The 25,556-nt window shown below is 60.9% G+C and overlaps 1 protein-coding gene across 1 annotated transcript; it reads right to left on the bottom strand.

Moving 5' to 3' along the window:
- Window positions 1-2,024: 2,024 nt before the first annotated feature.
- On the bottom strand, window positions 2,025-22,519 carry MMP15 (matrix metallopeptidase 15). The gene is made up of 10 exons (XM_058527914.1): window positions 21,909-22,519; window positions 10,894-11,042; window positions 10,099-10,227; window positions 8,506-8,813; window positions 8,025-8,186; window positions 6,838-7,091; window positions 6,322-6,460; window positions 5,184-5,334; window positions 4,932-5,047; window positions 2,025-3,996 (listed from the first exon to the last, which is right to left on the bottom strand). The coding sequence occupies exons 1-10, from the start codon at window positions 22,068-22,070 to the stop codon at window positions 3,530-3,532; spliced, it is 2,037 nt and encodes a 678-aa protein (XP_058383897.1). The 5' UTR covers window positions 22,071-22,519; the 3' UTR covers window positions 2,025-3,529.
- Window positions 22,520-25,556: the final 3,037 nt, after the last annotated feature.

Raw genomic sequence — 25,556 nt, 5'->3', positions numbered from 1 at the left:
TCTGTTCATCCTCCCAGCAGACTGAGGTGGGCTGTATCATCCCGTCCACTGAGGTTTAAGTACTGGCAGCATGAAGGCTGAAGCCCGGGATGTTTTAGACTCTCAAACTCAAGGCCACGCAGATGTGGAGGAAAAAAGGCTGGAAGGAAACATGCCACACTGTCAACACTGGCTAGGGGAATGAAGGGGATGCATTTTTCTTCTTTTTGTTTATCTGTAATGTCTTATTTGTCTTACCTGGGAATTAGCAGAATATAAAGGAATGAAAGGAATGGGGGCTGTGAGGGGCCCAAGGTGAGTTTAGGTTATAGCCACATTAAAGAAAAAACCAGGGCCCAGCCCCGTGGCTTAGTGGTTAAGTTCATGTGCTCTGCTTCAGTGGTCCAGGGTTCACAGGGCCTGGGGTTCGCAGGTTCGGATCCCGGGCACGGACCTACACACTGCTCATTGAGCCATACTGTGGCCGTGTCCCACATACAAAATAGAGGAAAATGGGCATAGACGTTAGGTCAGGGCTAATCTTTCTCAGCAAAAAGAGGATTGGCAATGGATGTTAGCTCAGAGCCACTCTTCCTCACACACACGAAAAAAAAAGAAAAAGGAAAAACCAATTTAAAGATACAGGCTCCCGTTTAATCCTGGGAGGAGGAGGCGTCCAATAGGCCGCAGGGCTCTCTGGGGACGGGGAGGCAGGGCTGAGGTGCTCCACCGCCCCTCCTCAGAAACCTCCTCCCCACATCTGGGCCCCCAAGAGAGGGTAAACAGGGCTCCTGAGATGGACTGTTCCTTCAGCCCCTGGGTTTCTTGGAGATTTGACCAGAGAGCTTGGGGGTGGAGGGCTCATCAGCAGTTTCCTGCGTTGCTGAGGCCTCTGCCAAGTCTCTGCTCTGGCTCGGGCTCTGAGAAAGAGCTCAGTGAGAGGGACTTTCATCCTCTCCTTCCTCATCCCGGTGACCCCACACCGCCCTCCCCCTGCCCGGTGACCTCTGCGCTTCTGGGTGACCCTATGATCCAGGCAGAAGGCAGACCTGGGCGGGGCCCTGTGGCTCCTGCCACAGGAGAGCTGGCCAGATGACATCCACCCAGGACCCCCACGCTGCCCGCCAAGGCCGCTGCAGTGGGGGGGCTTGCAGGCCGTTTCCTAGCCGGGCCTGAGAGGCCTTTGGGGCTTCCGAGGCCAGGGTTTCCTACTCTCCTCAGCCAGTTTTCAACACAAAGAGAGGAAAGGGTGGAATCAAGGAGGCTGGGGAGGGGGTGCGCAGCTGCAGGGGAGGAGGGCCTGGAACAGGTTGAAGGATGCTGCCCAAGGAGCTGTGGAGGCCAGGCCTGCTCCACGCTTGGGGGGGGACGCACTACGGCTGATGGGTGCATTCCTGGAGGCACAGGCCAGTACCCAATAGGCTTGGCCCAGAGGATGGACGGGGAGGTCAAGGCTTGCCAGCCACACCCGGACCCAAGGGGCAGTCTCCTGCTCTCCTGGGCATCACCCACACCCTGCCCAGCATGAGACCTGCTGCTGCTTCAAAGAGCAGGCAGATCTTGGGTGCCCTCACTCTCTGAGCAGAGCACGTGGTGAGGGGAACTTCGGAGTCCAAACCGGCACCATATCCCATTCTCTTTCCTGTCCAAACTGGTCTGCAAGCTGCCCAGAGCCCCATCTGGATGGTGGGGGGCTGGGGGACTGGCCTGGTCCCCCATCCCTCCTAGATGGGCAGGGCGTGTGGGAAGCCGGGTTGCCCTTTCTCACCATGAATGAATGGCCAGTGAATTGCCTGCTCCTTCTCCGCCCCACCCAGCAGGGCCACCTTGGTCCCAGGCCTCACCCGCCTCTGGTCAATTGAGGGCACCCCCCTCACTTTTCCTCTGCCCCTCCCAGGGCCACTGGGAAGGAGCCCCCACAGAACTGGGAACCAGGTCTCTCTGGCATGGGGGACGTCCCCTAATCCCAGCCTGGACTCACCCTGTCACCTGCAGCCCCTCTGGCTGTGAGCTCCAGCCCCGGGCCTCTCACAAAGGGGGCACACTCGCCGGCCGAACAATTTAATCAGTGCAGATTATTTACAGAAAGAAACATACAGGGGTGGGCACTGACCCCCTCCCCTTGGCTGGCTCTCCGGTTCTGAGGACAGAGGAGGAGGAAGCTACTGGACCTGTGCTGGGGCCAGCCCATGAAACGCCCCTCCCTCCGGGGGCCTTGGGGACTCTGGGTGGTGGAGCCGCGTGCTGAGGGCTGCAGGGAAGCAGAGGGGACAGCCGGCTGTACAGTACCATTTCCCACGGCGGCCTCGCCTCCTGCTTACTTTGGGAAGGAGGAGGAGGAAGCATCTCCGCCCTCAGGGCTGAGCCCAGGGGGAGGCAAGTCTCGAGGCCACACAGGGCTCCTCTGGGGGCTCCACAGCCCTGTCCCACAGTCTGCGTGGGGGGATGCGCCGCTGGCCTCCCCACCGTCCCTTCTCCTAGGGCGCTGGAGGACAGGGAGCTGGAGGGGAGGAAGCTCCCCAGCCTGGTGTGTGGTGGGCTGTGGACATCCACACCCCCAGCCTGGGCACCCCTCAGCCCCCTCTCCCCCGGGGACACTGGCAGCTGGCGCTGAGGCTGGCAGGGTTCTGAGAGCCCTGAGGACAGTGCTGTGGATGAGGAAGGGTGGGAGGGGCCCAGGGAGGGAGCCCAGGTAGGTCACAGCCCCGAAAGGAGAAAGTGGAGGGGGGCTGGAAGCCCAGCCTGGGGGCAAGGCTCCTGGGGTGGAGGGGCCTCGAGACCCCCTTTGGTCCTTGGTAAGGCAGGCCCAGGGCCCCTTCTCGAGAAAGGGAAGGTGTGGGCTCAAGGGGTACGTGGGAGCTGGGGACTGCTGGCCCCTTGCTGGGAGGGGCGCAGTGGAGTTGTCAGGTACAAGGAGCCGGGCTGCTGGGGTTGTCTGAGGTGGGTTGAGAAGGAGCCAGAACTCAACACAGACTCACGGCCAGTGGGCCACCTCCCCCTGCTGTCCCCTCCGGCCTGGGGCTGCCCCTGGGTGAAAGCTCTTCCTAAGGCAGAGAGACTCAGGGGGCTGGAGACCAGTTCGGCCCCACCAGTCTCCAGGGCCCTTGGAGCCCACTCTGGCCCCGGGGCTCAGGGCGCGGAGGGCCAGGGCAGGAGAACCTCCACAGCTCTTCCTCCGCTCTCCCAACTCAGCCTTCTGATCCTCTGCTCCTCTGGCTGCGGTCAGGCAGAGGTGGGCGGGGGCCTAATTCCCTGTCTGGAGCAGAACTACATTTAGAAAGCTCTAACCCCCTGGCCTGAGGGACTGCCCCGGTCAGGAGAGTAGAAACAAATGCTCAGTTAGTGTGCAAACACAAAAGACACCTGGGCATAAATAAACAATGGAGGCAGGGCTGGCGGGGATGTTGGAAGGCCCGGAGGGGCCCCCACCCAGGGGCTGAGGGAGCCGCTGTAAGGCTCTTGCTGGGAGCCCCAGGAGCCACCTCGGAACCACAGGCGCCACGGCCAGCCCAGGCCCCCTAGCACCGTGAGGAGCGGGCGGGGCGGGGCGTCAGACCCACTCTTGCAGAGAGCGCTTGCAGTAGAGGAGCATGCGGGGCGCGCCCTTGCGCTGCATCTGCACCAGGGCGTAGGTGAGGCCCAGGACGCAGAGGAGCAGCAGCAGCGGGGGCACGAGCACCATCACCATGTTCACCGTCCGGGTCACCTCCTCCATCTGCACCACCACGCGGCTGCCCCCGTCCTTGTCCGGCCCCACCCCAAAGTCCCCCTCTCCGCCGCCCGGGCCCGCCTCGTGGCCCTCCTCGCCCTCCTCGCTGTCACTGCCCGCCCCGGGCTCTGCACCCCCGTCGGGGTTGAAGGGCGGGCGGGCCACGTCGGGCCATCGGGGTCCCGGCTCCATGTGCTCTTGGCAGCCCATGAAATCCCGCAGGATGGACTTGGGGTAGCCGGGCTCCATCCGCAGACGCTCGTTGTCGAACTTCCAGTATTTGGTGCCCTTGTAGAAGTAGGTGTAGGCTGCAGGGCAAGCGGGCCAGAGTGGCATCAGGCTGTGCCCCACTCGCGGGCTGGAGACCCTCGAAGAAGGGTCCTACGGCCTGCTGGGTTGGTGGCTGTGGTCAGGGGACCTGCTACCCCGTCCCAGGACTGGCTTCACCCCACACCAGAGAGGCCAGTGTTTTGCTGAAGGCCACACAGCCATCCTGCAGCGGATCTGGGTGGAGCCTGACCCTGCCTTGGACCAGCTCTCTCACCTTGTCCTCATCCCATCAGCCCCGGGAAGGGCTAGGTTTGGACCACGGGTGAGCTATGCTCCACAAAGCACAGTGAGCTCAGAGCGGCTACAGTGACGCCCTCACAGAAGCTGTGAGAGCCACTGAGCACTGGCAAAGCCAGCAGGGTCTCCCCTGCACCTGAGACCCAGGGCTGACGGTTTTTCTTAAACTTTTCAGAGACCCTGCTGGAGAAAGAAAAGCTACAGCTCCCTGTGGCTCGGTTAATCACAGAGATCGGGCTTCCCTTCCGGGCAGGTAAGTGGGCAGCCTGCGAGGACTCTTGCGCCCCATTGCTCTGAGCCAAGCTCACCCCCCTCAGGCTCCAGGCTCCCTGCGGGCTGCCCCAGGGCAGCCGGACCCTGCGGGGAGCAGAGTGGTTCCAAGCGCCTGCTCTGGACAAGGCAGGCCTGGGCTGGACTCCTAACTCAAGTTGCCTGCTGTGGGATCTGGCGCCCCTTACTCAAGCTCTCTGGTTTAGTGTGGCTGTCCGTAAAAAGGGAATGATGACAATGCAGGGAGGGCCAGGAGACATGCTCCGAAAGCTCCCAGCCCAGGCCTGTCACAGCTGTGTCCCCATACGTGGCGTCACAATGCCGGGTGACCTGGGGTAAGCCCTGTCCCCTGCGTTTGGAAGGGGGATGTGAGTACTGGGCAGACTGGAGGGGCTGACCCTGGTACCTGCATCGTTGCTCAGGAAGGCCCCTTTAGGGGCGGTGGGGATCCCCTGCCAGACACTGATGGGCTTGGGGTAGCCCGGGTCTCCACGCTGCGTCTCCTCATTGAAGCGCCAGTACCTGTGGCCAAAAGCACCAGGCTGTGGGCCTGCCCGGGCTGGAGCCCGTTCCCACGGGCACTGGGTCCTCTCTGGGCAGGCCTGGGGATACGGGGGCCTGGCTGTGGCCTTCTCCCTTCAGAGAGAGGGGCGCCCACCTGTCCTCTTGGAAGAAGAAGGTGTGACCCGTGGGCTCCCACCAGATGGCCGTGTCGATGTGGTCGTAGGGGATGCCCAGGCCATAGCTGGTCAGCGGCTGTGGGTAGCCGGGCTCCAGGTTCGCTTCTCGGAAGAGCCAGTAGCGGTCACCTGCGGGAGGAACAGGGGGTGGATAAGGACAGGCCTGGGGCTGAGGGGGGTGTGCGGGAGGGGGCACGGGGAATGCGTTTCTGGGCCCACAAATCCATTCACATCCACTGCCACACACACCACACACACACACACAATCACACCCACACCCTCCTACACAGGACAGGCACTGACACCCACACACCCACAACACACAACGTGACGCACCTGTGCGTCTCACAACCTGCACTCACAGACACCTGTGACACAGTCTTACACGATCATGTCGCCCGCTCACACCTGTACACACATCACACGGTAACACTATACAGGGGCCTGCACCCCCACATGGGGGGTGGTGAACATCCACCCCCCACACACAGTTCTTGTAGAGAGAGGAAAGAGGGGGAGCCCTGCCTGACCTGGGTCTGGGGGCTGCATCCCTGGGGCACCCCAGTGCAAGGAACAGGGCTCCCCACTTCTACTGTCGGCCCAGCCCTGTCCTCAGAGAGCTCCTGCCTCATTGGGGCTCAGGCCAGCGGGCTGGGGACACAGCTGATCCATCAGAGGGGCTGCTCTCGAGGCCCTTGCCAGGGAGGCAGGCCCCAGAGGGAGGGCTGGTGGTAGGGAGTCCGTTGTCCCTGTGGACAGACCACAGAAATCCTGCCCCAGTGTGGGCTCGGGGGACCCATTCTTATGAGGGGGGGCTGTAGGCGGCACACAGAGGCAAGGAGGGAGGGAAATGATGCGGAGCCCCTGTGCCGCAGAAGATGGACACTCGCCCCCAGTCAGAGCAGGGGCCCCCTACCCCCTGCTTTCTGTCAACCTCCCCCACCACTGCCTTGCTGCCTGGAGGACTTGTCTCCCCAGGGTGAGTGCACAGTGGGCAACAGGACAAGACCCTCAACGCAGCCCTTGGCTCTCCTCCCTCAGGCCCGGCTGGGTCAGAGGCCAGGCCAGGGGTCGGGGCAGGAAGGCTGCCCAGCCCCTCCCCCTCCCCCAGCTCACCTTTGAAAAAGACAAAACGCCCGTCTTGGCGCTCGTAGGCAGCACTGATGTCACTGGGCAGACCACGCCAGAAGTGCCCGATGGGCATGGGATAGTTGTCCAGGACGCGGTTGTGCCGGACCCGCCAGAACCAGCGGCCCTGGGGAGGGCAGGGGGGTGAGCGCGCAGAGCACGCATGCCACCTCGGCCTGGGAGAGGGCCCTCCTCCACCCACCCCTTCCCAGTCACGGACGGTCCAGGGGGGCCACCAAGATCCTGAGGGGCGGCTTAGAAAGCCAGGGCCCCACCAGGGAGAAAGGCTGGGGGGTATGGACCCCTGTGTGACCCCGGGCAAGGCTCTTGTCCCTCGGGCTGGTTATCTCTTGGTCTGGGGTCTGATGGCTCCCAGGGGCTGCTCAGGGAGGGAGGGCTGGGGGCGTCTGAGCAGCCAGGTGGGGCCAGGCTCTGGGGGTGGGGGTGCTCTCCTGCTCTGAGCCCGGGTCAAGGGGCTGGGGGCGGCACGGGCAGGGGCCAGACCTTGAACACGAACATCTCCCCACGCAGCATGGCCACTGTGTCAAAGTCCCCGTCGCAGATGTTGGGGCCGTACTGGTCGGGCCGCTCTGTGGCTCGGGGCTGGACCGGTGGGCCTGGCTTCGGGGGCCGCTCCGGCTTCCCACCTGGGGGTGGTGGCTGCGGGGGTCTGGGGGGCCGATGGTCTGGCCGGCCTGGCCGCCGTGGAGTCACAGTGGGGAGGGGCCGGGTGGGCTGTGGCTGACCATCTGGGGTGCCTGCAGAGCGAGGGGGAGTGGGAAGTGAGGGGGAAGCCCTGGAACCCAGCCAGAATGCCAGGTTCTCCTACTCAGAACCCTGGGAGCCCAGGGTCCCCAGCTGGGGGAGACGTGTGCCCCAGTGGCAGGCCCACCCAGACGAAAAGCCCTGTCTGTCCACCGCAGACCCCTCCCCACACCTGCCATCCCCTCAGGAGGACCCCCATCCTCCTCCACACAGCCGCCTCCTGGGCCTCCCCACACTGCGCCCTGACGCTGCCCCTGGGCCCCTTCCCCTCAGGGACATTCCCCTCAGGATCCAGCCTGCTTCAGTGGAGGCTCCGGGGGGCAGTGGACACTCACAGAGGAAAGAACATGGTTCTGCAAACTCTGTCCAGTGCCCACCTTGTTACCAGGTCGCCGGGGATACAGTGAGGGAGCGTCTGTCACGTGCCCACCAGGGCCTGACCCACTGAACTGGCCCTCAGGAGACCTCACCACTGGAGGCTGTCTCGGGTAAGGCCTGGGAGGGGTGCCACCCGCCTCAAAGCCACTGGGAGGTGACAACCTGATGACACTCAGCAGAGAGCCCAGGACAGGCTTGGGCTAGGAGCAACAGTGGGAGGAATGGGGTCCTGGGGCCCCAGGGGCACCCTCGGTCTAATAAGAGGCTGAGGGGGAAAGGGGGGTCAGTGAGGGTCCCCTGGAGGGCCCCAGCCTGGAGCCAGCGTGAGGGCTCTAGGTGTGGGCCCTGGGGTCTGTTGAACTCTTGACAGCAGCATCATTTCTAGCAACATCATTTACTCACTGAGGGATGCAGACAAGTCACTAATGATCTCTGGGCCTCGGTTTCCTCATCTACAAAATGGGGAGAGCAGTCGTTCCCATGCTTCGAGGGGCTGGAGTTGAGAGCAGGCATGCAGAGCCCACCGGTGTGCCCATGCCACCGCTCACCGTAGACCTGCTGGATGCCCCGGAGGTCGTCCTCAGGCAACTGGAAGTTGTCAGTGTCCATCCACTGGTAGAAGGGCGCCATGATGGCACTGGGGTTGCTCGAGTGCTCCAGCCCCAGCGCGTGGCCCAGCTCGTGCACTGCTACTAGGAAGAGGCTGTTCCCTGCAGTGGGGGCAGCAGCACAGTCAGCTCTGGCCCAGGCAGGACCTGGCCACCCCAGACCCTGTGGGCTGAAGCTGCCAGAGAGCCTGCCCTTGCTTCACTCTTAGAAGAGGCTGAGCTGCTCTGACTTCTGGGCCTCCAATGTCCCCATCTGAGAAATGGGTGCAATGACCCCTTCCCCTCTGAGATCGTGGGACAACAGACAGATATCAAGTGTCAGAGCTCTGGAGAACCACACAGGGAAGCTCTCCCCTCCTAACCCTGCAGCTCTGTCTTTGTCCTCCCCAACCCACCCCCTACCCTGGCCAGCTGTCCTCACCATGCAGGTCAGTGCTGGAGAAGGTCCAGGGCTCATCGGCATCGAAATGGGTATCCCCACCCAGCCCAGGGCCAGGGAAATAGGCGTGGGCCAGAAAGCCGCCGGTGCCGTCAAACGGTGAGCTGTCGCCGTGGAAGCCGGAGGCGAAGAGTACCATGATGTCGGCCTCCTTCTGCCGCCGCAGCCGGATGTCCTCGTAGGGCACCTCCTGGAAGACCAGGGGCGTGGCCTGCTCCCACACGCGGAAGGCCCTGCGCACCGCCTCCAGCGAGTGGTACCAGCCCAGCTTCTCCGTGTAGTTCTGGATGCTGCGGGTGGGCGGGGAGACCCGAGAGTGAACCCCGGGCCGGGGGCTACTGGCCACTGCCGCGCCCACGGGGCAGGGGGGGGGACACATGGTCCCAAGGAGCGCGAGTAAGTTCTGAGCTGGTCCACGGACAGTGCCTGTCAATATCAACCCTTAGTTTACTCTGATGTGAATTTGAACACGAGAACTAACATGTCAAACCCAGGAGTTCGTTAGGATATCACTGAATAAGGTTGCATTGTGCCAAATAAGCTTATTTTAAGCAAGGAAAACATTAAATAAATGTATAGGTGACATGTAGCCAAGAGAAAGACCTAGAAAGTGGGATACAAATGGCTGAGGTTTAGGAAACAGAGGCCAAGTGGTTCTGGATATTGGGCTCCACGGTCAGGCCGACCCGAGTTCAACGCCGAGATCTAACCGTATCTGTGTGACCTTGGGCAAGTGACTCAGTCTCCCTGCACTTGAGTTTCTTCATCTGTAAAATGGGAAGAGGAGGGTAGTGCTGTCATCACGGGCGCTCTGTGAGGATTAAGTGAATTAACTCATGTAGAACACGTGCCACTGAGGCTGCACATGGGAGACGCATGAGGCGGCCTGTTATTAGGCGGATAAATCCGACTGAGCCTCTGTGTGCTGGACAGACCTCCATCACAGCTGGCTGGACAGGGAATTCACTCTGGGGGCCTGGGGTCCACGAGGCCGCAGGAGCTGCTCTTCTGTGAGAGACGGAGCTCCAGGTGGGGTTGTGGCTGGGGTGGGCCGTGGCTGGACTGGAACAGGAAAGGGGCCCTTGGGGACTGCCACATGGCTCGAGGCTCAGAGGGGTTTCTTGCCCAAGGGCTCGGCAGAAAGAAGGAGGGAGCCTGAACCAAGGTTTTTGCAGGTGACTTGCTGCCTGCTTACCTGACAGATGCCCGGATTCTGGCACCCTCCCTCCCCTGCCTGAAACCCCAGGCCCTGCACTGTGGAGGCCCCCAGTTTGCACTGGTGCAGGAGCCCATCTGGGCCCTGGGCTGCTGGCGGGTGGGGCCACAGAGCGGAAGCAGCTCCAAGGGTCCCGACCTTCTCTGGAGGGGGACTGCCTGCGGTGTGCGGCCAACCCCGTCAGTGTGGGAGCCGGTCGGACTGCTGTGCTGGGCACCCCGGGGTGGGCTGCTGGGAAAGGAAGCCTTCTAGACGAGCCCACTGGGAAGCCCGAGGCCTCAGCACAGACAGGGAGAGGGCCGAGCAGCCTCCGGGAGACGCCCTGGGAAGGACACCACCCTGGGCAGCGGGGGCCCTACCTGAAGGTCAGGTGGTGGTTGTTCCACTTCCTGCCGGTGAGGGCATAGCGCCGCCGCCGCCGCCGCAAATTGGCCTTCACGCGCACCCCGAACTGGTCCGGCACCCCGCAGCGGGGCCGCTTCATCCACCTGGGCACGGGGTGGAGGGGTGAGCACACAGTCTCCCCTCCACACGCCTGCCCACACTGGCTCTGCCTCTTCCAGGCAGTCCGCCTTCTTCCGGGCCTCTCCGGCCTCTGGCCCTCGCACGGCTATGGTGGGGGGGGAGACTCGCTAAGCTTTGACTTCCTCATCGGGAAAATGGGTGAAACGATCTCGTACTGGAAGGCTGAGTGCCCAGCAGTGGCTCCGCACAGGTGAGCCCTTCTCACTAGCGTCACCCAGGAATGGGAGAGCCACTCCTAGGCCTCCTGTCTTTGGCATGTTATGCGATGTGCACGCTTATCAAGGAGGTGGCTCTGGGTCACGTCCCCTCTGTTAGATTCAGAACAAGGCTAGCTAGGATGTCCCATCCAGGCACGTGTGCTGTGCCTCCCATTCCCATGCCTGTAGCAGACATCACTAGTCAATCCCATGCTCCTTGTGGCCAATCCGGGATTCAGCCTCAGGAGCTTTCTCAACACAAGGCTTTTGGCACCCAACCAATCAGAGCTGGCACGGAGGCCCAAACCATCTGCCATCTCTTATTTAGGCCCCTCTTTTCTGGAAACTCCACATGCCAAGCCCTCATGAGAGTAGGCCAGAAGGAGGGCAGGTGCCACTGCGGTCTGGGAAGGGCCTGACGGAGGGACTCACGCCTTGGTCTCTTCGTCGAGCACTCCCGTGACAGGGATCCCGTAGAAGCGCTGCATCTCGGCGAGGGCGGAGGCCAGGATCTGGGCGGAGCGCATGGTGGACATGTGGCGGCTGGGCTGGGGCAGGTAGCCGTAGAGCCGCAGCCAATTCTGCAAAGGAGAAGCCAGACCTGGTCAGCGGGTCCTGCACTGCAACCTCCAAACACGTATAGCCTGCGTGTGACCACTGCTCACCATCTCCACCACTGTCGCCCGGTCAGAGCCGCGCCTCCTGCCGGGGTGACCGGCTGAGCCTCCGTACTACTCTCCCTGCTTCCACCTCCTGTGGTCTATTCTCACACAAGAGCCAGAACAAAAGGCCTTCAGAAGTCAGGTCCGGTCAGTCCTCTGCTTAGAACCTTCCAAAGGCTTCTCATCTCAGAGGAAAAGCCAGTTGTTACAGGAGCTGCCAGGCCTTCACTCCCTGGCCTCACCTCAGCTCTCAGACCTCACTCGTCCCATCCACCCCAGCCTGGCATGTTCTGGCCTCAGGGCCTTTGCACTTGCTGTCTGCTGTCCAGAGCACTCTCCCCCAGACATCTGTATGGCTCACACCTTCATCTTCAGGTCTCTGCTTCAACCTCACCTTACGGGAGGAGTGTTGTCTGACGACACTATGTGAACGACACCCCCCACCCCCGCCGTACCCTGCACTCCCTCTCCTCCTTTCCTGCACATCAGCATCTGACACACTGTATGTTTCACTTGGGTGTTTATCGCTTGTCTTCCCCCTTTAGGACGGAAGCTGTGTCCATGAGGACAGTCCACAGTAGCTGTTCTTATTATTGCACTAGCCCCTCCTGGCTGGGCCCCCTGTCACACCAGGCTGAGTGCTAGGGACCCTAAGGGGTTCAGAATCTTTTGAGGCTTCACCAAGTAGGAAAACCAGCCCCTTGGCACTGCTCCCCAACAGACCCTAAACCTCCTGTAAAGAGAGCAGATGGATTCGGGCAGCCCACCCAGGCCCAAGAGGGTAGGACTGGAGGCCTGAGGTCCAGTCCCTGCTTTGCCACAAACTCTGTTCTCTCTGGCCTGAGCTTCCTCATCTGTACGACGGAACAATGGGGCTTCTGGGGGGTGAGATTTGAGTGACAGCCCTGGGAACAGCAGCTGGCACACAATGGAGGTGCCTGTCCCCTTCCAGAACTTGTTGGGCAGGTCGCCTCATCCATCTATCCATCCGTCCATTTGTCCACCCACCCACCCACCCTACCACATGTTTCTGAGCACCCTCTCTGTGCCTGGCACCATGGCCACTGGAGGCTGTAGAGGACCAAGGCCAGGGGGGCCTGACCTCCAGGGGCTTGCAGTCTCCCTGGGGAGACCCGGTGCACCCACAGAGGAATTCACGCCTGCAAGTGTGTGAGCAGACATGACGGTGAGAGGGAGGGGACCCGAAGGGCTGCTCTCTGAGCGGCTCGGAAAGGTGGGGCTGCACGTCAGGGCTCCACAAGGCAGGATAGCGGCCAAACACGGTGGTTGCTCTGGACTGACAGCCACGTGTCAGCTGGTCAGGGCCACGCCCACATCTGTCTGCCACCAGTGTCACATCCAACACCTTGGGTACTTGCTCCCTCACTGCCACCTGCCAGCCCAGCCCCGGTGCCCGGCCAGGCCCCTGGTGTGGACAGGCTGCCCACACAGCCTGGCTCGGCAGTGCCCAGGCTGCCGCTGGAAGGAGCAGCTGCTGAGCCAAAGAAACCGCCAGAGCCAGAGACCGGATGCCCAGTCACGGCTTCCAGGCCTCGCAGGGCCCCGGGAAACAGCCACAGAACGATGAGGCCGAGACACGGAGCTGAGAAACAACCAGAGCTGGGAACAAATCCCAGCCTAGCCACTTCCGAGCTGTGGCTCCATGCCTCCCTCAGTCCACCATCAGTGAAAGGGGTTGTTAGGACCTGCCGCATCTCATCACCTTCTGCGAGGATTTGACGGGGAGGCCCACACTAGCACATGGCAGTGTGCTGGGCAGGGGCAAGTGCCCAATGAATGTATTATCAGTGACAGAGGGGGCCTGTCTGGTCGCCCCCTGAGCAGCAGCCTTTGCCTCTACCAACAGGCTTGAAGGGTCCAGGCTCCAATGGGGCCTGAGCTCCGGGCAGCCTCAGGTGAGGGCAGGGCAGCTGGGGGAGGTCAGAGCGCCCAGTGGCCTCCCCCGCTGACCCCCTCACCCCTCCGGTCCTTCCCTCAACCCCAGCAGACCCTGGCAGTGTCATGGGCACCCTCCCTGCTCTTCCCAAGCACAGGAAGCCTTTCTCCCTGCTCTTCTCAAGCACAGGAAACCTTTCCTGAAGCTCTGTGTGTATTAAGTGGGGGAAGCCCACCACCCTTATGCACATGGTTTTCCTGAAGAAGCTTGGAGAGATCTAGAAGGCAAGGCCATGATGCTCGGTCAGCTCTAAAGTGAAAGGAATCCAGCCGGAGGTGGGGGAGATGTGGGGCTGTCTGCTGACAGCTGAGGGCACCTCTGCATCACCTATTTGCATAAGGTAAAAATATCTCGGGAGCGCAATCACAGGCCACCAAGGGGCTGATTAGTGGTGTCTGCAGAGTGACAGGAGGAGGGCAGGCGGGGAGGCTCAGGCTGGGGCCCTGGGGAGGGAAGGGGGGGCTGGGCCTGTCTGCAGTGAAGAGCTCCAGAGCCAGAGGAGCGGATGGGGCAGGGGGGCCCCCCTCCATACCAGGGCAGCTCAGGGGCTGACAAGAAGGTCCCAAGTGTGCCTGTGGACCCTCCTTCACACAGACAAGCCCCCTTCAACTCCCAGGGAGGCCAGGGGCTTCCCTCTCAGGATCAGTCAAGCCTTGAACTCTGGTGACAGATGCCTCGGGGACACTGCCAGGGTGAGAGGCTGAGGCTGGGGACCGATGGCATGGGTGGCCTTGGCCCAGAGCAGCCAAGCCCCGGATGACAAGGTCAAGAAGCTGACGGAGCCTGCCTGACTCTGGCAAACTCGTGCTCGGGGCAGAATGCCAAGTGCCAATCAGTCTGCTGGGCGATGGCAGACGCCTCCCGCAGGGCTGTGGGCTTTTCCTCTCCCCAGTGTCCCAGAGGAAGTTTCTCGCCAGAGGTGAGGACACGGAGGGAGAAGACAGCACGGGCGCTGCTACCCCTGGTGAGGGGGTAAGCCCCAGCTTGCTGGGGTGCTCTGCTGCCATGGGACAAAAGGGGGGTTGCGATTCCCAAGGTCATGACCGACCTCCCAGGCTCACAGTGGGGGAGGGGCTGTGTTCAAGCCCATGCTGCTCCTGCTGGTGACTGTAGAGACTGTCCCTTACACAAGGTGCCTCCTTTTCCTCCTGTCACCTAGAGTCTCACAGATGGGGTGAGCCAAGCAGGCTCACCAAGCTTGTCTCTCAGGTGAGGAAACTGAGGCTCAGGGAGGTCAGTAAGTGGCAGAGTAGGGGGACCTCCTCCATGAGGGCCACTGTCCAGTGGGAGGCAGGGAGGGTTCTGAAGAGGGCTCTGGGGCCATGAGCCCCTCCTACCCGCAGCCCAGGGTGGGAGGCTGCTGCAGGAGACTCCAACTACCCTGGTTCTTTCAGCCATTTCTTTCTTGAGCTCCAGACCCCCATCGCATAAGTATGTATAGATGCTTCAGGTGAGTTGAGTGGCTGGCCCCAGGCAGGGAGATGTGGGGCCACCAGGAACCTGAGGGGGGATTGCTGGACCCCTGATCCTCCAGGCTATAAACGCAGCAGCCAAGGGCTGAGATTCTGCCGTGGGCTAGGCTGTCCACTCTCATCAACCATTCAATGCCCACAAGTACCCTTGAAAGGTAAATATGTTGCCATCTGCATTATACAGACAGTGAGGTTCAGAGAGGGCGAGTGGACCACCCAGGGACACACAGCTGGTCTGGCTAGAACTGGAGCTCAGAAGCAGTGCTATTGGACCACGCTGTGAAGGAGCACCAGCTCCTCTTGGCCTGAGGCTGGGGACACTGGGCTCCGGCCCTTCTCAGGAACAGTGCCCAGCACAGCACTGGGGGAGGGCATCTATTCCTCCCCACACCCCACATCTCTGGCTGGTCTGGGCACCGGGCCACATCAGCAGGGCTGCCCCCCAGGACTGCTGAGACAACACCAAGGCAGGCCCACAGGGAGGGAGTGTCTGAGAAGGAGCCGCCAGATCAATACTGTGCATTAAGCAGCTGTGGGGGGTGCGGGGTGGGGGTAGGGGTGAGCGCCGTGCTGCCACCACAGCCAGCTCCTCCAGCCAGCTCCCCGGGGCTATTATCAGACCCTGTGCGATAAGGACAATCTCTGCTGGGCTCTGCTTTGCTTCTGTCACCCACGGCTCTCTGCGGTCCCAGCATACCCCGGCAGGGCTGCCCAGCCAGGCACAAAAGGAGTCTTGTCAGGCCTGCCAGCAATGGACCTGGACCTTTCATGGCATCATGAGGTCCTCCCCGTGCCCATCTCCTGTAGCCTGCACCCCGGTCTGGGGGCTCTTGGGAGCAGGCCAAGCCTCGCCCGGCTCTGCACTCCCAGCCATGCCGGGCACAGAGCCGGCGCTGAATGGGATGCTGAGTCCGGGAGCAGCCACAGACCCTGCTGAGACAGGGCACACATTCCAGGCCCACCTCTGTCCCGGGGATCGGAGTCAGGAGCCCACTCACCAGCTGGGTGACCCCGAACAAGCCCCAGGCTCATCCAGTTCCAGGCTAGAAGGGACCTCAGGGCCATCAGGCCCAGCTACCTCACTGGAGCCACCATGGACCACAGCTGGGCCCAGGACTCCTCCAGTCTGCAGAGACGGGGCGCCCACTGCCACCAAGGTAGACCCTCCCGTCTTGGGGCAGTAGAAAGCTCCTCCTTGGGCTGAGCAGAAATCTGCCTCCTAGTGACACCTGCCCCTTGGTCCTGACTGCTTGTCCACATAACAGGCCTTCGAGTAATGGAAGAGGGCTAAGACAACTTCTCTGAAGCCCCTGTTCCCTCCTCGCAAAATGGAGTCAAAATGATCACTCCCCACCTGCATCCCAGGGATGAGAGCATAGATGACATAACTAGCCCCAAGGCCAGTGAGGAGAGGGGGCCCCAAGCCAGGCCACCCCATCCTTGGTGGATCACTTACTACCTTTAGAGGCAGCATGGTCCATATTTAAAGCAGTTCTAGAACACTCTTGCTGATTTGGGGCTCAAATCTGCCCCCCACTATGGGAAAGCTGCAGGTGGGGGAAGGGGTTCTGGGTAGCGAGGAGAGCAGGCAGGGTGGGGGATGTCCAGTGGGGAAGGACTAAGGAAGAGGACGTTCTAAGTTCCTGCTACTTCTGTAGCCTGCGGCCTCCCAGCCTGCCCCTGCACTCCTTAACCTGGAGGGAAGAACAGACAGGTCCTTTGGCCAGTGGGCGGGGTGAACAGAGCCCTGTTTGCTAGTGGTTTTGGGGTTGGCTGGGGGCCAGGCCTTGGGGCCTCACCTGGAAACCCCCTGTAGGGGTTGTCTCCTACATGGGGCTGTTCCCAGGCGGGCCTGGGTGGCTGGACAGGTGGAGGGGAGGGTTCCAGGCTCCCCGGGCTGAGGACAGCTCAGCCCCACCTCCAGAGCCTCCTTCCCCCCTGGCTCAGGCCCAGCAGGCCCCCACCTGGCGGCACTTCCACAGGTCAGCAGCCTGGCCTCTGACCTGCGGCCTTTAACCCAGCATGGGGGCTGGGAGCTTGGGCTCCAAGCCAGACGGACTGGGTTGAAATCCCAGCTCTGCCACCCCCAGGCTGGGAAATTCCGGGTAATTTCTCTCACCCAACAGTCTGTTTCCTCTTCCGTACAATGGGGGTAGTGACGGCAGCTACCCTTACAGAGTTAATACCAGGATTAAATGTGAAAATGCTTACAAACCCCGAGGCCGTGCCCAGCATAGAACCGAGCACGGTGAAGGTGCTCAAAGGGAACAGCTGCTCCTCCCTGGGCCCCACGTGAGGGACACCATGCATGGCGTTCAGCATTTGACACACAGACGCACTGAATCTCCCCACCAACTCCATCCAGTAGGTACTACCACCATTCTTATTTTATAGATGGGGAAACTGAGGCTCGGGTTCAATGACTTGCCCAAAGCAAATGCCATTTGCTTCTCACTGTCATTGTGTCTTGCCACCATTTTGCAAGCGTTTCCTACAGACCAGGTGCCGTGCTCCTAAGTGCTGGACATGAAGCTGAGCTCTCACCCCTCCAGGGTGGCGGCCACTCCCGGCAGGACAAGGCGGTGCCCAGGGCTAAGGGCTGCTCCTGGAGGGCTGACCCAGACGCTGGCCTCCAGGCTCCACGGCGCCGGCAGCTCCACCATCTGATGGCAGCAGGACGTGGGGCATCTCCAAGGGCCGGCTAACGTCTGGACCCAGGTCCTCATCAGTCTGTCCAGATAGTGGAAGTTGAGTTAGGTCTTCGTGCTCATTTCCTGCTGTTCCCACGAGGGAATGAGATCTGGCAAGAGGCATCCCTCTGTCTCTCTGATCCAGGCCCAGCTCGCACACCTCTGCCGTTCTTGCTGCAAAATCTGTGCTACCTCCCCCAAAGGGCCCAGGCATTCCCGGAACCAGTGTCCTTCTGGGGAGTGGCCTCACGTGAGCCCTAACTCAGGGGGAATTGTCCAGCCAGAAGGCACCTACTGTGCACCACAGGCCTGGAGGTTACAGCCACCTTCAGGGTCCCAGGTCCTCACTGCATCTGTGGTGTCCTCCCAGGACCCTCTGTGCTAGAGAAGGATACAAGCAGACAGCCCCTAAGTCCTCTCTGCTTCTGCTGACTCAGAGAGCACATTTTCATGCCCACGGGAGAGCTGGCCATGGGGCTTGGAGCGTGGCCGACTGTGTGAGCCACATAAATCTTGGGATGTGATATTGAATATTGAAGATGCCAATTGTCTTAGTCTGTCTGGGCTGCTGTAACAAAAATACCATATGCTGGGTGGCTTATAACAACAAACATTTATTTCTCACAGTTCTGGAGGCTGGAAGTCCAAGATCAGGGTGCCAGCAGGGTTGGGTCTGGTGAAGGCCCTCTTCTGGGTTGCAAACTGCCAACTTCTTGCTGCATCTTCCCACGGTGGAAGGGGCAAGGGAGCTTTCTTGGGCCGCCTTTTTTTTCTTTTTTTTTTTGTGAGGAAGATCAGCCCTGAGCTAACATCCGATGCCAATTCTCCTTTTTTTTGCTGAGAAAGACCGGCCCTGGGCTAACATCCATGCCCATCTTCCTCCACTTTATATGGGACGCCGCCACAGCATGGCTTGATGAGTGGTGCGTCAGTCCGTGCCCAGGATCTGAAGCCGTGAACCCTGGGCCGCCGAAGCGGAGCGCACACACTTAACCGCTACGCCACCAGGCTGGACCCTGGGCAGCTTTTATTTTATTTTATTTTTTATTTTTGGTGAGAAGGATTCACTCTGAGCTAACATCTGTGACAATCTTCCTCTATTTTGTATGTGCATCACTGCCACAGCATGGCTGACAAGTGGTGTAGGTCCGCACCCGGGAACCAAACCCATGAACCCCAGCCACCAAAGTGGAGTGTGCCGGACTTAACCACTATGCCACGGGGCTGGCCCTTGGGCAGCTTCCATAAGAGCACTAATCCCACTCTGCCCTCGTGACCTAATCACCTCCCAAAGGCCCCACCTCCAAATATCATCACCTCGGGAGTTAGGTTTCAACATATGAATTTCGGGAGGACACACACATTCAGTCTATAGAACCAACTTTAATCTGAGCTGGGGAGCAGCGGCCACCACAGCTGGCCTCAGGCAGAAGTCAAACTCCCAGCTGGGCAGAGGTGATGATGGCAGGGGAAATCTTGATCAAGTGACAAAAGGGGGGCGGGGGTGGCCAGAACCCAGAGCCTGGCAGAAGGGCAGCGCTGCCATTCTGAGCTGGCATCAGAGGACATGGACAGTGTTTGGAGGGATTTCAGAGGAAGTCTTCTTTGGGGGGGTCTGGGTGTGTTTCTAGGTTGTTTCCTTTTAAAAAGCAGCCATGGGAGGGAGAAGAAGAGAAGATACAGCTTGGGTAGGTTCCCATCGACAAGGCCCTCACATTACCCCCTTCTCCTCGAGGGTGGGCACGGGGGCCTCTGTAGTGTCTGCTCCACATTTAAGAAGGAGTATTAATAAAGAGCGCACAGTGTGAGCAGAGACTGGAGCACAGGAAGCCTGGGGCAGTGGCTCACCAGTCAGACCCGAAGGTCAAAACCAGAATTCAGGCTGACCCCCACCCCTTGTTTTGCTTATCCTGCTCAGCTGCCAGGTAGGGGCAAGGAAGATACGCAGGAGTCTGCTCAGGGAAGGTGGGTGTGTCTGTTTTAGTAGCAGTGGTGCCACACCTGTGAACTCTGGCAGCCTGAGTCACCTCCACGGGGCGGGGCAGGCTGAGGGCCTGAAGTTGTTCCTGGGAGAAGGGGGGAGGGGGAAGTGGGAAGAGATTTTCTCTTGTGAAAATCAAAGGCACTTAAGTGGGCTGGGTGCTGCAGCCAGAAAGAGCAGGACAGAAATCTGAAGGGGGGCCTGGACTCTCAGGCCAGGGACGCCAGGAGCTACAGCTGGCAGCTCAGTCAGGCGGGGCCCAGGTCTATGCAGGGGAGTGGGGCTCCAGTCCAGAACGGCTGGAGACTGGGCCCTGACATCCAAGGGAAGGAATGGAAAGACAGCCGTCTCCAGGCTGGGGCCCGGCAGGTTGCAGGTGTCTGCTGGCTCCTAGCACATGCAGGACTCCCTGATTCCTTAGTCTGATGAAACTCCTGTGGTTTCTGCCCTGGGAGGAGGGTGGGAGGGAGAGGGGCTGGCCTTGGCTCAGTTGCCAAGCTGCTCAGAGAAGGTCCCACGACCTGACCTGAGGTCTGGAGATGTGGGGATTCTGGGGCGAGGACCAGAGCCCTTCTCTAAGGGAGGGAGGATCTGTGGACACAGGGTGCAGGCCAGGCCCAGGAGCCTCTGAGGCTGGTCTTTGGATAGTGTGGACTTGAGGACAGCTCTCCCACAGCCTCTTGGCTAATGGGCTGGCTGCTGAAGCCATTCGACTCTTTGGGCCCAGATTCAGCAGGACTTGACAGGACTCCGAGGAAGATTCTGTACCCCAAAGCCAACTCTAGGATCTGGGAGAGCCCACCTGTCTCGAGCTCTTCATCTACCTTGGCTTCCAGCATTCAAGGGTTCGCTAAACCTCCCAGAATCTCTTCCAGCAGCAGCCCAAGCCAAGTTTCCCTCAGGAGAGGGGCTGCAGGTCAGTCACAGAATCTCCAGCCACTGCCACCACAGGCCGAGGGCCGTGGTCTGTGGCCCCAGCGCAAGCCCTGGGCTGCAGGTACTCCCTCTGCTAGGAGAGGAGGGGGTGATGGAGGAGCAGAAGCAAAGGAAAGGCAGGATGAAGCCCCTCCGACTACAGGCCTCAGTGGCCCAGCTCTCTTCCATCTAGGATGCCAATTCACCATGCACGGCCACTCAATTCCAGTTTGCTCTATAATTGCTTCCTGCGCAGAGATGCGATTCCTAACTAGATTATAAAGTCCTCGAGGGTGGGTCTGTGACTTGCAATTCTTTGGTACTCCACTCCAGAGTGGCAGGTGGGCACAAACAGCACTCTGCCCAGTACCTGGATGGCAGACGGAGGGGCAATCCCCACCAGCAGGATCCCCTATAAACCCCTGCCTGCCTGAGTGACTGGGGCGGGGGCAGCCGGAGGGGCATGGGGTTCCCACTCCGCCTCCTGCCAGGGCCTGGCTGCCTGCAGCCCTCCCTGGCCAGGCCAGGGAGGGAGGGCAGGGCAGGTGGGGAGCTGGCTGGGAGGTGTAACTTGAGCTGGGAGGAATTCCCTGCCCTTCCTCCATGCTTTTATTAAAGTAGGGCGGGGAAGGGCAGGCTTCCATCGGAAAAATCTCCCAGGCAGCCGGGGGAGGTGGGGAAGCCGCCGGGGGCTGGGAGGGAGCACCGGCCGGCCGCAAATAGAAACGGCGCTCAGGCCCACAGCCCAGGCGGCAGGAGGCTCCAGGCCGGCCCAAGGGCACCGAGGCCCGATCCTGCCCGGGCGGGCGCAGAGGCGAGCGTCCTCCCACCTCCCCGCCCAATCCTCTCCTCTCCTGGTCCGGAGCAGGGTCTTAGAAGTCGGGAAAGAACGGACTCCGCTTTAGCTCTGGGGCCTCGGAGCTGGTGCCCTCACTATCCCTGCTCGGGAGGACGGCGCTGGGCGACCCCATGGAGCCCGGTGAGCCGCCTGGACCCAGCTCTGCGCCAGGAGGCCGGGCCTGATCACCCGCGGGACCCATCCAGAGCTGGGGCCCCGTAGGGATGTCAGGCGGGCTCCTGGTGGAAAGATGTTCGGAGACCGCCCCCTCCGACCCGGGCCTCGGCGTAGAGGCGCTGTTGGGAGGAAGCGCCGGGGGAGACAGCCTCTCTCTTTCGGACTCCACCTGGCCGTGGCGCGGCTTCCGCGCAAGAGCCCAAGAAAGTCGCCAAAGCGCCCCCGCAACCCGAGTCTGCTGCCTCGGAGGTTCGCACCCCTTCCCCCAATCCCGGCCGCCGCGCACGGCTCAGTGTCACCCACACCGGAGGTTACCTAGGCGGGAGCGCTGCCTGCTCCGCCAGAGGCCCCCCGCCCCCCAGGGCAGCCCCCTCCCCACTCGCAAAGAACGCCACTGCGCGCCCGCAGGTCTCTCGAGGAATCAGCCGCCCGGGAGGGGAGAAGGGGCTAGGGGCGGCAGAAGCGGCTCCCGGGAGGCGGTCTGGGGCGGATCAGCGCTCAGGGCAGGGCTGTAGGGGTGGAGAGCGGGCGCGAGCCCCACGCCCTCCAGGGTTTGGGAAGAGGTGCGCCGCAGAGGGAGAGCTGGGAAAGGGGCAGCTTGCCTAGTCCTCTTTCTTCCCCGCCCCCATCTCCGGGACAGGGTCTCGCCGCCGCGCCCCCTACCTCCTGGCCTCGGACTGCGGGCGTGGCTCCCTCCCCACCCCACCCCCAAGTCCCCCAGCCCACGGCCCAGGAGGCAGGGTGGGGGTCCTTACCTCGGCGTTGACTTCTGCGTCCTCCGCCGCCGCGCCGCGGCCCAGGCAGCCCAGAAGCACCAGCAGCAGCAGCAGTAGCCGCGGCCGCGCCGCCGCCTCCCGGCCGCCAAGGAGGCTGCCCGCCCAGCCCGGCCGTCCGAGCGCGCTCCGGTCGCTGCCCATGCTCTCGGCGCCCAGCCCGGCCCGGAGCGCTGCACGCGGGGCTCGCCCGCCCGCCGGCGCCGGGTGCCCGCACGCGGCTCCGAAACTTGCGACGCTCCCTGGCTCCCCGCCCGGCGGGCGCGCGGCAGACCTCCGGGTCCCGCTCCCCGCCGAAGCCGCTTAGGTCCCCTCGGCAAATTCCCACGCCCGGGGAGAAGCGCGCAGGGCAGGTCCGAGCGCGCGGAGCCGGCCCACGGGGGAGAGGGCCGGCCAGAGCCGCCCGCCGCGGGGTCCCGCAGCCTCGGCGCCCGGGGCCCGGCTCCTGAGAGCAAGCGCAACTCCCGAGCCTTTGTCTGGCTCAGCGCTCCGGCCGCCCGGTCCCGAGGCGCCCCCTGCGCGCCCAGCTCCCTCTGTCCATGCCCAGGGCCGGGCGCTGCCCAGAGCGCGCGCCTCCCGCCCGGGGACTCTGCTCGCCCGGCGCCCGACCGGGCCCGGGTGCCCGCGCAGTCCCGGGAGGAGGCGCAGGCAGCCGGCCGGAGCGAGCGCGCGAGCCAGGGAGCCGGCGCCCGACGTCCCCGGCGAGTTCGGCGCAGCTCGGGGCGCTCCCAGCCCTCCGCCCCGCGCGCCGCGGCCGCGCCGCTCTTAAAGGGCCAGTGCTCTCGCTGTGCGCCTACCCCGGCGGGGGCCGGGGGCGGTACCTCGGCCAGAGGCTTCTTGGTAGCAGGTGCCGGCGGTGGAGTGGGACCGGCGCCCTTTTACTCTTTCCAGACGGCGGGAATACCCCCCAGCCCGCCCCCGTCACATCCTTGCTTTAGGGGAGCGAGGTTGACCCCCAAAGACACCTCCCACAGAGGGAGGGAGCAAGGAGAAATGAAGACTCCTTTTTCTCCCATCCGCTGGGTGGGTGGGGATACTGAGGCCGCGGTGGGCGGGAAGGAGGGTCGGGGTAGGAGGGACCCGAGTGTCTTGTCTAGGCTAAAAAAGAAAAAAAAAAAAAAAGATAAACAAAAATCTAGAGATTTGTTGGCCTGAGGCCTCTTTTCAAAAGCCTCAGGTGTCTTTGGCCCTTCAGTGACTTACCTCTGTTGCAAATTGGGGTATGGTACCCTGGGTGTGCAGTGTGGTGAGACAGAGCACAGGTTTGGGAGGGACACGGTTGCTGTCCTGCGTTGCCACTTAACCCGCGGCATGGAGGTGGGCAAGTTACTTAACTTGTCTGAGCCTCCATGTCCTTATCTGGACTGTGGGGCAAAGGGCTGGGTGAGTGTTGGTATGCTTCCCATTCCTGGCCTAGCACACATTAGGTGTCCAAGCAGAGGACACTATTTTGGGCAAGTGAAATGTGACAGTGTCGCCGACAAGGTGCTGGGCCGGTGGGCAACTTCTCTGGGAGCGGAGCTTAAAGTGCTAGATTTAATTCTATTCCAGGTGCAGCTTGAGATCCAGGCGGTGTGGATGCGGAAGGCCTGAGGTGCGGGACCTAGGTGTAAGGTCTGCAGAGGCTGCGTGTCCAGACCAAGGGCAGTCTCGGCCCAACAGACTGTCTGCCCTGGGGTCAGAAGGTGAAGGCGCCTGCAGAGGGCCTGAGGGCGGAGACCTTCCCTCTCCTGGGCCACCTCCCAGCCCCGGAAATGGGAGCTTTCCTTACCTGAGGGCGGGTTTCTCCAGAGCAGGCCCTGGGTCTGCCCAGTGTCCTCACCTCCCGGAAACCAGCAGAGATCTGGCAGAGCTTTAGAAATGGCCTGTTCACCCACCTGGCAGGTGGAGAAAAAGAGGACTGTTAAAGAGAACAGACACAGAAGTTAAAGTGGGAAGATAGATTTTATTCAAAAAACTGTTGCAATAGGGGAAGAGAGACTCCAGTATAGGACTGGGCCCGAATCTGAATGCAGCTAGAACAAGTGGAGATTCACAGACAAGGAGCAAATTAGCAAGTTGGAGGGGAGGGGAATTGGTGGATGGCAAACTACTAAGAGGAGACATCAGGTCTGGGGGATTCTGACTGAAGGCAGGCGGGGTGATGGGAGATCATCTGGGGGCAGTGGGGATGCGGAGTTTGATCAGATATCAGAGTGGGGCATTCTCTTAAACTGACTTAGCAGGATTCTTGCTAAAACTGGATTCTAGAAGGAAGTACAGGGAGGGGCCTTGTTGGGGAGAGGGTTCAGGAGAGCCTGACTCAAGTTGGGTGAAGCAAAGAATCTTTGTCAGGCTCCCCTCTTGCTCAAGGGAAGAAGAGGCCTTTTTCGTTCCTCTGAACAATATAAGTCCATTTCTCATTTGCTCGCCTTTTATTCGTTTAGAACAAGCAGAACCACCTGTTGAGAGTTGGTGACAGTTGATAATTGCTGTCCTGTATGACCCACAAGACATTTAACGAGACGGATACCTTGAAGATAAATGGAAAGACGAAGATTTGAGGTTGAATTGATCTATGTGCCCAACTTGGTAGATCTTCAGGGATCTACCAAAAGAAGTCCCAGGACCTGTTGTCCTTCCTTGGTGGTGCGAGCGCCATGGCAGTGATGCCATTTCTTCGTTCACCTCTCGAACCCTCTTGCGTATGGCAGAGACGTCAGGTAGATTGCCAGCAACAAAGGGGGAGCAGTTGCTTCTGACCACTGTGCAAGTGCCCCCTTCTGCAGCCAGGGTCAAATCGAAGGTGAGGCAGTTATGGAGAACAGCACGCTGGGTTTCTTGTAGTTGGCGAGTCACCGATTGGAAGGCAGTGGTGATGTTATCCAGGGACACCGTAAACTGCATCAGCAATGAGTAGGTGATTCTGTTTTTGAGTCTAACTTCTTGAGCCAGGCGATAGATTCCTGGGGATGGTACCCAAAAGGTGGCAAACTTTTTCCCAAAAAGTAATGAGGTCGTGGATGGAACTTAGACCCAGTTCTGTAGCTGTTTTTTCTGAATCGCCTCCCCAGGAACCGAGATCACCTACAAGGGGATCCATGACGTCCTGAATACCTCTTGTTCCTATAGTGAGAGCGAGGTGAATCTGGGGAAGTGATTATTTTAAAGATAGTTGAAGGAAGAAGATGGTGGGGATGAAGTAAGATGAAGGGGTTGGTAAGACTGGCAAGGCAGCAAGACCCCATCCAGGTGGCAGGTAACAGCCAATAAGTCTGGGTTCCACAGACAAAATGAGAATCACCGGGAGTTAGCCAGGAGTCATAGAAATAGTTGTCTGATGGCCAAGGGTAACCAAAGAATGTTAATTTTGAAGGTGGGGAAGTGATTTGTGGGAGGTGGTCCATGTGTGGTTGGGCTGGGTCCGAGAAATGAGGCTACGAGGGGCATTCCCATTCATACGAGGGATATCCAGAGAACCTATAGCGATTTGGGGGCTTTATGTTGGATCTAGCAACAGCTAGGTAAGTGTAATGATGAATGCTCATTCTCAGAAAGGGGCCCATGGGAAAATTACGATGGAAGCAGACATGACCCTGTGAGGACAGACTGGAATAGTGCGGGGGTTTCTCACAGTTTAAAACGGTGGAG

Source organism: Diceros bicornis, chromosome 32 (assembly GCF_020826845.1).
Source record: "Diceros bicornis minor isolate mBicDic1 chromosome 32, mDicBic1.mat.cur, whole genome shotgun sequence".
Lineage (NCBI taxonomy): Eukaryota > Metazoa > Chordata > Mammalia > Perissodactyla > Rhinocerotidae > Diceros > Diceros bicornis.
Note: the sequence above shows the minus strand (reverse complement) of the source record. Positions and strands in the feature narration are given on the sequence as shown.